We start from the raw sequence: 10799 nt of genomic DNA on the forward strand, positions 1-10799 counted from the left end.
ACCTATAAAGCTTTTTGCTCAATGGCAACAGCAACTTCCGCCTCGTCTGTATCTCGTTTAGATGACGCATTTAGTTGTTCTTTCCGGAGAATGGCCACTTGTTTGAACAGCTTATTTAATAGAACATTCCGCTACCAGAACATATATCTGAACACAGCCACTTATGTACAGTACGTTGCAACCACGACTAAAACTCTGAACATGTCTAGCTCCCTAATTGAAACACAGAAATTTGATCTCAGCTGTAATGTCCGTGGTTTCAGAACATCATCCCCATTACAGAGAAAAGTAATGTCGTATTTCAGAAATTATAACTCGTTGCTATAGCTCACTCTCACGTCTACCGGGCTACATATTCGTTTCATTTATTTTGTAAGTTATACACAAGTGTGTATTACGTTTCTCAAAAATGCAACGTCTCTATGATTCCATAATTTCACCAACTTCCTTAGTGCATTATCAATTGCTGTGGTCTTGATTATAATGTAAAGTTATATCAGTAGAAAGTAAAGTAGTTCTGTTGAAGAGAAACCATCCTTTTTTACACTTGGTAACGGTGATAGTGTGCTTAACACTGTATTTAGGAACAAGTTGTAGTGTGTGCATGATCTGAGGTTGGCTGCTAATAAAAAAGAATTGGTTTTCATCTTGCGTACAAGACCATTAACATTCATAGCAAACAATATACATTCCGTATCTCCCACACTTTACGATGTCAAGTTTTAGACATTCCTAGTGTGTGATCTATGAGAGTAATGACAAGTAACTTAAGAAGTGTGTATATTTGGTCGTTTTATGATGACGACTCCTGTTAGCTGTGTTGTACTGTACAACCTGGTTCAGATTCACACCAACTCTGAGGCCACACCACGAATAACTTGTCTGTCCTTCAAGTTTATTTACAATGTCGAGGTGTATATTATGACAAAAAAATCCTTAATCGACGATACATTCCTTTGGAGAGTATCCTCTTTCAGAAACGAATGTTAAACACTTACATGCCAAACACCGTCAGCAAAGGTAAGGAGTATGAAATACAATTAAACACAATGATAGTTTATACTGAAGTTGTTTTATTTACGTTCAGAGATCGACAACGGTTAACAACTGACTTTCTGGAATTTGGATCTGTCGATTTCAGGGCGAGCGTCGACCTCAGTCCATATCTGGTTGACCAGATCGTCACTTGGATTCTCGGCAGTGGTGAAGATGAATGTCATTTCATCTGAAAAAGTTGGAAAAATAATAAGCCACTTGCACCTGTTTTTCCATAGAATGTTAAGTATGAGTTAAAGCTATGCAACGGGTAACATGAACAAAGAAAAAGAAGGAATATGCATACTTCAATAATGTAGCTTACATACAGCATGAGAACCTTAACAGCAGCATTTGAAAACATTGTCAAGATGTATCCGCGTAAATCTAAGCCTGTTGTCCCCATTGGGTTTAAGTTTTTGGCTTTCCACATCGAGTTTAGATTGCCAAAGTTAATTTTTGTCACCCGTCTCCCTCTAAAATACCTATGCTTTACACATGTTACAGAGTCAAATTTCCACACTTGGTTTTCTGAATTACGTTTTAATAGAGACGATGTCCAGATGTTCAAAACGCACAGCCACAATGTATAGTCTTGATGTAAGTATGTCCAGAGGAGCACTGTAATTTATCGCAGTACACTGCTGATTGAAACTTCCATGCAAGTCTTACTATATGAGCCCTGCAACCATTTTCACTATTCGCATCAAAAATGAGTATGTGTCTCAAGGCTACGAATATCTTCAAGCTACATTCTTAATATCGAATAATGAAAGTGATAGCAGAGGGAAAATCGATTTCAGAAGGAGGCTTAAAGAAGGTCGTTCCTAGCGCGCATCATTCGCGAATGGAACAGGAACAGGCAGAACTGTTAGTGATACGCAAAGAACCCTCCGTCACGCAGTGAAAGGCAGATTAGAGTATGGATATAGCTGTAAGAAAACATTCATGTAATCTTCAGTGTCTGGATTCATAAGAAAAGGTAATGCTACTTAGTTCATCGCACAAAATAACGTAATAATTAATACGGGACACCTGTCTACGTGAGGGTAAAATAATAGAATTTTTAATACAGTCTCCTTCACACTGATCATACAGATTCAATGCTTGTAGCGTTTTGTGCTGACACATTGTTACGCTAAAAATATACGTGACAGCGTCAAAAATACTCTTTTCGTATGTAGCCCTCAGCTGTATGCTGAACTTCTGTCAAACATTTCCTTCATCACCTGCAGCTGTGCAGCATATAATTACAGCAGATACCCCTGGTTACTGGTTGTAAATATGGTCTAACAAATTGAATGACAGACGAATTACACTGTGGAAACGCTTTTTTCTTTCGTAGGCTTTCGTTCCAAAGGTTCTATAAGTCTGCGAATATTGTTGACTAGGGACAGATGTGAATTTCAGTTTCCTTATGCAATAATTCGAGTGATGTTGGAAACATTTACCAGCACCACTAACTTTAAGACAGAAGATTTCTGCAGTCGTGAGGCATAAATGTGCAGCTTACCGCCACTTTCCATGCAGAAGTGTTCGATGAAGATGTCTGCGCTTCCATAGACGAGGTTACGTTCAGCAGTCAACATTTCACCGTCTGGAACATAAGTGTCGAACTGGTCGGTAACTCATTTATAAGATTATGCAACAAGTTGCAAAACAGCAAAAAATTTATCGTAGACGAACACAAGTAAGAAAAATGTTCTCAGTTTGTCTCATCACTGTAGAGCAATAAATAACGTATCTGATTACTTGGTGATGAAATAAATTACAGGTACTCACACGTGCCGTAGTAGGTACTGTGAAGTCTGTTTCCATCGATAGTGACGTCGGCGGTGACAGGAGCTCTGAAACGACGCGTTCATAACAAGCTTTAGTTTCACTATAAAACAGTATATTTACACATATGTATTACAGTAACGCGAATGCAGGAGAAGGTACGATTTTTTGATTTTAGACAACGAACTAAGACCTATCTAATAGGTATCCTACCGCACCTTAAGTAGGCACATTAATTAATTATTTGCACCACAACCGTCGGTGAAAGTCTCAAAACCTATCCTGTTGGGTAAAATTCGTTTTCTACTCCTTTTATTATTCTTCTGTATTCTATATTATTCTTTCCATCAGATTAGTCATTTCTCAGACTGATGATTACTGATGAAATACACTTGCTAATTAAAGGAAGTAAAAACGTCAGTTCTACTGTTGTCAGCGTGCGTCTGCACCTTAGTGTTGAGACTGGAGACTTTACGTCATAAATAATGATGACGTTACGTTACAGAACATTCCTCACTTTTGTAATTTCTCGTTTGTCAATATTCGACAGTCGTCAGTATTTCTCAGTTGTCGTAGAGGTCATGCTGTTGTTCTTGTTGTTGTTGTGATCTTCAATCCTGAGACTGGTTTGATGCAGCTCTCCATGCTACTCTATCCCGGGCAAGCTTCTTCATCTCTAAGTAACTACTGCACCCTACAACCTTCTGAATTTGCTTAGTGTATTCATCTCTTGGACTTCCTCTACGATTTTTACCCTCCAAGCTGCCCTCCAATACTAACTTGGTGATTCATTGATGCCTCAGAACATGTCCTCCCAATTGATCTTTTCTTCCAGTTAAATTGCGCCACAAATTCCTCTTCTCCCCAATTCTGTTCAGTACCTCCTCGTTACTTACGTGAGCTACCCATCTAATCTTCAGCATTCTTCTGTAGCACCACATTTCGAAAGCTTCTATTCTCTTCTTCTCTAAACTATTTTTCGTCCATGTTTCACATGCACAAATGGCTACACTCCATACAAATACCTACAGAAAAAACTCCCTGACACCTAAATCTATACTCGATGTTAACAAATTTCTCTTATTCAGAAACGCTTTTCTTGCCGTTAGCAGTCTACATTTTATACCCTCTCTACTTCGACCATCATCACTTATTTTGCTCCCTAAGTAGCAAAACTCATCTACTACTTTAAGTATCTCATTTCCTGATATAATTCCCTCAGCATCACCTGATCCAATAAGACTGCATTCGATTATTCTCGTTTTGCATTTGTTAATGTTCATCTTATATTCTCCTTTGAAGACACTGCCCATTCCGTTCAACTTCTCTTCCAGGCCCTTTGCTGTTTCTGACAGAACTACAATGTCATCGGCATACCTCAAAGTTTTTATTTATTCTTCATGGATTTTAATTCCTACTCGAAATTTTTCATGTCGTGTCATATCGTGACAAAACACGAATCATATTCTTTAGGAGTAGCGATTAAATTATGTAAGTGATATTCTGACACACGTTTTCCCACATTTTTCTAAATCATTTTAGGTCTTCAACGGCTTGGCCTCAAAGGAACTTGTAGTCGATTATATATTTAATCCTGTATTTATGTCTTCTAAAATAAAAATCCTTCATTTATATCAATTTTCAGCTTGCTTTTCAGATATATAATGACGGCCACAGTCTGAACCATCGAAAACTTCAACGATTTACTTTTCATGGTGCTGTTGGGAGTGGTTTTGTCTTGCGTTCTTCCGACCTTTGATGTTATCGAGATATAGGGAGACCTGCAGTTCAGCTTGATCTCGCAGTCACAGTCAACGCTTCCGAAGGTGAAAGAAGCAGTAAATGTTATAAAAAGTCCTAGGACCGACTGCAGACCGAAATTCAGATCTGTATCCAGAATGAATGTGAATTGTCCGATGAAGTGAAAGTTCCTGACAGGTTAAAACGAATTGCCAGGCCGATACACGTACGCCAAAGTTTTTTGCCTGTCGCGGGCATATGCTTTAGAGACTGAGCCATCTAGATAGGTTCACTACGAGCCTTACAACATTATAGGCGGAAGCAAAGTTTTCATGTAGGTCGTGAGTCGTGCCTCGATAAACTCGGTTGAGCATTTGCCCTCGGGTTTGAGTTCCGATCAGGGGCACAGGCTTATTCAGCCCCTGAAGCTGCTTTGGACTTGTAGTCTGGTGCTTAACCATTGAGCTAAATGTAAGGAAGACTCAATCATTATCTGAGTCAATAGAAAGAGATTTCCGTCGCCATAGCAATGGACGTCGTCTACTGATTCAGTATGGAGGTACTCACGATGGATCCTGGCTGAAGGCACCGCTGAGCGTCATCTGGTTAGCAGCCTCGCCAGGGTCCTGTGTGAGGATGAGGCAGCCCAGGGGGTCCAGGTCCGCTGAGGAGTAGCGGTACTGCTGGTACCACTTCTTGTGGGCCTGCGGACCACACACAACACGTCTGCACTTGTCACACAGTCTCGGTTCATTTTAAGGGACGTAGAACAGCGTTATAAAAAATATTCATGTGTCATTACTGGGAAACTCCGGCGAAAAGCAGAAACAGTTTTACGAAAGGAACGTTGCAGCCTTCGCGAATCTAGGTCTTGAAAAAAAGCGACATTCGTTTAAATTTTTACTTCTCCCACACTATGGGAAGACCTACGATGAGATAGAAAGCATGAATCAGTGGAAATACGGACTAGAATGAAACTATGAATATGTTGAGTGCCATTAGGTCACTGTTCGAAAAGTCTAAAACTAGTATAGACGAAGAGGTTTTGACTGTAAATCAGGGGCTAATACAGGTGTGTGGTCTCTCACCAGTCGACACAGAGGAACTACTAAGTTTCATGCTAATCGATTAATGGAATTCTGAAACCTCCAAGGAGATTCACCTGTGAAAGATCAAACGTGTTACCACTATTTTATTTGTGGACGCCCAGGTTCTCCTAGGAGACAGTGAAAGCGATATAGGAGAATACGCGTTTACATTGAGTAACTTTTTGCAAACTTATAGCCTGTAAACAAAACAAAGCTAATGGCAGTGGAAGTGAAACATTCACGAAGAGCAAAAATAATGAACAATAACAGAACAAGAAAATTCGTTTAAATACCTTGGGGTATAAATATCAATCTGCAAAACTAATTCAATACTGGTTAAAAAAAAATACAGAAAAGTAAATGGTTGTGTATGGATGTATCTTGACAGAGTTATGGGGAAAGAGGTAACACTGAAACCACACATGTTGGCCAAGCCTGTTCTTGTGTATGTCAGTGAAAACATCATTCCAAGGAGAAGGTTATTGAATTGAAGCAATTCAGGTGAGGAATCTCTGACAACTTATTGGACTAAAGTTAACATGAACAGTGAGAAGTGAAGCCACAAGACAGCAACTAGATGTGAGGACAACAGCAGGCAATTAGATGCGGTAATCAGATCAGGCATTACAAGAAAAAAATGGTGAAACCATATCAAAGAAATGGCACGTGAGTGCCTACCAAGACCAACGTCAAAGTTTAATCAAACTGGAAGAGAAGCTATAGGATGGTCAATGGCACAGAAGAAAGTGAAGAACAGCATTCGAACCAAATGCTGAGCATTGAGACAGTGCGCTGTGAGTGATGTACTTTGTCGGTAGCACAGACCCCACATTAAGGTACACTAGTGTAGATAAGGGGAACAACGTGCACAGTGTTACTTTGTATCTGACCAGGCGCAGACTGCCTGGTGTCGGGGACTCACCGTGGTGACGCTGAAGGTCTCTGTGGAGGCGTCGGGCAGCGTGCAGGTGTTGGCCAGGACTGCCCCAGCCAGGAACAGAGGTACCAGCAGCAGGGAGGAAGCCATCATCTGCACAAGAAAAAGCCGTCAAGTGGTAGAAATGCGTACTGTATTCCTGGAAAGTGAGTCGGTGAGTGAGCCTTAAGTGGTTTAATTCTCCATAACTTCTACCGTTGCTTCTTCAATTACACAGGAGACTAAGACTACCACTGGCGACATGGACTTATGGAAGTCAACGATGAAGCAAGCGCCGGAAACTAGCTACATAGCTGCAACAGCAAAACTATCAAGTCTTTCCTCTGAAAAAGACCCGCTTCCGTAGCCAAGGTCTATATGGCATGCCTTTGCTTTCCAGTCCTACAATAATTTCTAAATGACAACAAACCATTGCAGTTTCGTCCTATAATGCCATTGTCAAATAATTTTTAATAAATTTTTGAGAACAGTATATATTTTGAAAGCTGAACTAGTCTTGAGGTCATATAGATTGTTACAACTATCACTTGATAATGGCACAGTAGGGTGAAACAGCGATCGTGAATAAATCTTTCAACGGTTCAGGGAAAAAATATTATCGTTTCTAAATCTTGACTTTGCGATACCATTCGACCCGGAATGAAAGGCTCGAATCCTGGTTGACGTGCAAGAAGCCCTCGTCGCCAGTTTATGGGTCGGAAGTGGGAAGGGGAGACAATGCCTGATCATCAGACTTCGCGGAAGCGTCCTGCGTTAAATTTCAAACCTCTTCACATTGCCTCATGTGGAATGAACATGGGACGCTATGACGAATCGTCCGTCGCATATGGACGCTGAGCTCGAGCTCCCAACTGTCGATAATCTAAAAGAATAAACTCCATGCCCACACAGGATTGCATCCTATCCATTTCCTGTCTTTCCGTCATCAAAACAAAGATGACTCAAAACGCTACAGGCACTATTCACTGTCAAATGCACTAGGCATGTACACTTCAGACGCAGCATTCACTCTTCACGAAGAAATGTCGCCGTTGCAAGCGAGGTTGGAGAGTGTTTCCAATCAGGAACCTGCACATCCCCTTAGGGAGTCTCCCAGCCCATAATGCAACACGAGTTCACTCTGACTAAAGGGAAATAACCCTATAATGGAGGCGAGTCGAGTTTCCTTTCAAATTCTAGCTCTTGTTTCTGCAACTTAGCTTCGACCTTCAACTTAAGCAGGACACGGAAATAATCTATTTTTGCCAATTTTTAGTGAGAAAATTTATAGTATTTTGTTGGCAGTGAGGTTATTGTTTGGGAGGTAATGGAGGCAGCTACAAAACGCAAAATGAAATACAAGAAAGGAGCATAGACGATGTATAAGGATAGCTACTTACTGCTAACGATTGCTCTTTCGAATGATAAACTGTGAGAGCCTCAACGTCTTTTTATACAAACGCTCCAAACTTTCTCACTACGGCCACACAATACTACCAGCTGAACATACTGATGAGGATGCGTCAAACGAGGCTCTTACGTAATTAATTTAATATTTGTTTATCTGTATGCCTGTTTCGCGGAATAGTCAGATATGGACAGCTGTGACCTTCAATATCTACTATTAACACTTCTCGAACGAGCCATTACCGCCAATAAGCGACCTTAGGTGTCATTCTTATTGCTACCAAAAAGACTTTACATTATTGCTTGATTCTTACCTCGTACCTACAAAATGCCAATATAATATAAAAAAATAAATTGCTCTCTCCAAACCTGGAGTAGTGTTTCAGGTAGGTGGTTGTTTCTTGCTTTTTAATTGTGATTACTTCTCACTGCATTCTCGTAACGGTGGCCATCAGCGACATTTCATAGAGAAATAACTGGATGAATAGTTCGGTGGCACTTTAAATTCTTTTATGCTACTTTTTATTACAACACTTTGATTCAGAATGCTATAATTATGTCCTACTGTAACTCTCCACAGGTGTTCGGGGTGACCGAGAGGTTCTAGGCGCTACAGTCTGAAACTGCGCGACCGCTACGGTCGCAGGTTCGAATCCTGCCTCGGGCATGGATGTGTGTGCTGTCCTTAGGTTAGTTAGGTTTAAGTAGTTCTAAGTTCTTGGGGACTGATGACCTTAGAAGTTAAATCCCATAGTGCTCAGAGCCATTTCAACCATAACTATGCACAAATATTCTGTATGTATATAGCAGCTCCTAAATGGTAAATATTTGCTGCATCTCTAGTTACAAGTTCCTCACATTTAAAAAAAAAATTACCGGACTCATGTCATGTTGCGTGTATATGTTTAGTTCCCACAACTACGGGATGGCTAAAGTAGTCCTCAGGTGAAATCTAGAGCAGAGCGTAGCATCACATTTCATACATGGATATTTTCTATGTATACCATGACTGCAGTTCATCTTTCATTTATTAATTATCTTTAATTAATTTCTTACCTCACAAATTAATGCATACCTCTAAAAACATTTGCACAAAATATTAAAAATATTGGAATACTGTAATTAGCGTACTGATCATGAAAAAGAGATAGAGTTGTCACTATTCGAAGTTCCCGAATTATTTAGTAACTGTTGATTCATTTTCATTGAAATCGTAATATCCACTTAAAATCACTATTAAGAATACGTCCGACAGACTAAATAATACTGGAATACCACAGATGTACGCTTGAATACTGCTTTCACTATTACAGATATAAAGGAACGCTTGATGGACTGCTAGTTCTCACGCTCAATAACCGAAATTCTCAAGCGTGCCTCCACGCCTTTTGCTGTTTCATCTGAAGAGATCACTACAAAACAAATTGCCTTCCCTAAATACATACGTTTTTAAGTCTCGCTTCTGCTATGACAGGTGACCTATTCCGCACACGCAAACACACAGTGCCACACACATGAAATAGGCACAAATCACAATATTATTTACGCAACTGTTAGATGGATAAGTAACGTTCCTGTTTGACTGAATAATCGTGTATCACTATACTTAGAGAGGATTTCTTGTGTAAAACTGAGAATGGAGTGCCTGAAATAAACGGTGAGGTGGAGTGTCCATCAGAAACAACTTATGGCGTCCTATATGGTTCAAATGGTTCTGAGCACTGTGGGACTTAACATCTGTGGTCATCAGTCCCCTAGAACTTAGAACTAATTAAACCTAACTAACCTAAGGACATCACACACACCCATGCCCGAGGCAGGATTCGAACCTGCGACCGTAGCAGCAGCGCGGCTCCGGACTGGAACGCCTAGAACCGCACGGCCACCACGGCCGGCTTATGGCGTCGTATATATTAAGTTCAGTCTGTGAACACATTTTGACGTCAAACGATACAAGTGAACTCATCTTTACACGCGGGTGTAAATTGCAGCGTTACTATATCCAGAGGAAGCCTAAAATGAACCCTATTTAACACTTTGCTGTTAATTAAGGATAATTTCACCACTCGAGTTACTGCAGTGCGTCTTACGTTTTCACTGAAGCGGGAATATATAAGTTAGTGACGAGCTGTCGCTTAAATGAACACGTCAACGTGATATACGCGATGTGAGTACTAATCAGCTTCGTTTGTCACATGTAACTGGCTAGCAAATCGCACTGTGCGTACAATTCCTAGGTTAACTCTGCTAAAATGCACATTTCTTCCGTCGTCCATACGCCAGTCATGTTTTTATGTTTGTATTACTCATAAATATAAATTTCGATGTCGCTGTACGTTGTGTAAGGTAAAGTGGAAAGTACCATGCGCTAGTCGATAAAGACTTGGGCTTAAGATAGTTCCATTACAAATAGTTTCCCACATAAGATAGAAACTGTCTCGTCATTCTCACATTTTAGTAAAATCCTACCTCATTCTTAGGCGATCACTGTTTTTATTCAGTAGCAGAAGCTTTACAATATGTGAAATACAAAACTTGAAACAAGAAAGGGTAAAACACAATACTGCAAATAGTGCAAGCTGTCGTTTGGATAAAACCAATCGAAAAAATCACTCCTCTAAAAGAGCACAGTTATAAACATGGAATATTATAGAATATTCTTCTATTGAACTAACAACAAAGTATCAGAACGTCTGAGAATACGCGAAAGGTAGTAAAAAGTTACTTTGATCTTGTGAGAGCAAACCACCGTTACATAATCTGTTATTTTAGTAATTTCCACATCCACCCTTTACGCTAAGCAGGCGATAAAATCTGACGTCTATACTTTGCCT

General features: G+C 40.1%; 1 protein-coding gene across 1 annotated transcript; it reads right to left on the reverse strand.

The window, feature by feature from the left end:
• Positions 1–1053: 1053 nt before the first annotated feature.
• On the reverse strand, positions 1054–8009 carry LOC124622080. The gene is made up of 6 exons (XM_047147655.1): positions 7959–8009; positions 6565–6672; positions 5122–5258; positions 2818–2882; positions 2549–2632; positions 1054–1225 (listed from the first exon to the last, which is right to left on the reverse strand). The coding sequence occupies exons 2-6, from the start codon at positions 6670–6672 to the stop codon at positions 1101–1103; spliced, it is 519 nt and encodes a 172-aa protein (XP_047003611.1). The 5' UTR covers positions 7959–8009; the 3' UTR covers positions 1054–1100.
• Between the last annotated feature and the right edge of the window lie 2790 nt (positions 8010–10799).

The sequence above is a fragment of the Schistocerca americana genome, chromosome 7 (assembly GCF_021461395.2).
Source record: "Schistocerca americana isolate TAMUIC-IGC-003095 chromosome 7, iqSchAmer2.1, whole genome shotgun sequence".
Classification (NCBI taxonomy): Eukaryota; Metazoa; Arthropoda; class Insecta; order Orthoptera; family Acrididae; genus Schistocerca; species Schistocerca americana.

What these genes read in the sequence shown, in the direction of transcription:
- LOC124622080 (XM_047147655.1), bottom strand. Translation starts at nt 6,672, where the DNA reads ATGATGGCTTCCTCCCTGCTGCTGGTACCTCTGTTCCTGGCTGGGGCA. An exon ending in GCCTTCAGCCAGGATCCATC is followed by an intron (nt 2,883 to 5,121) that starts GTGAGTACCTCC and finishes GCGTCGTTTCAG; the next exon opens with AGCTCCTGTCACCGCCGACG. An exon ending in CAGTACCTACTACGGCACGT is followed by an intron (nt 2,633 to 2,817) that starts GTGAGTACCTGT and finishes CTTATGTTCCAG; the next exon opens with ACGGTGAAATGTTGACTGCT.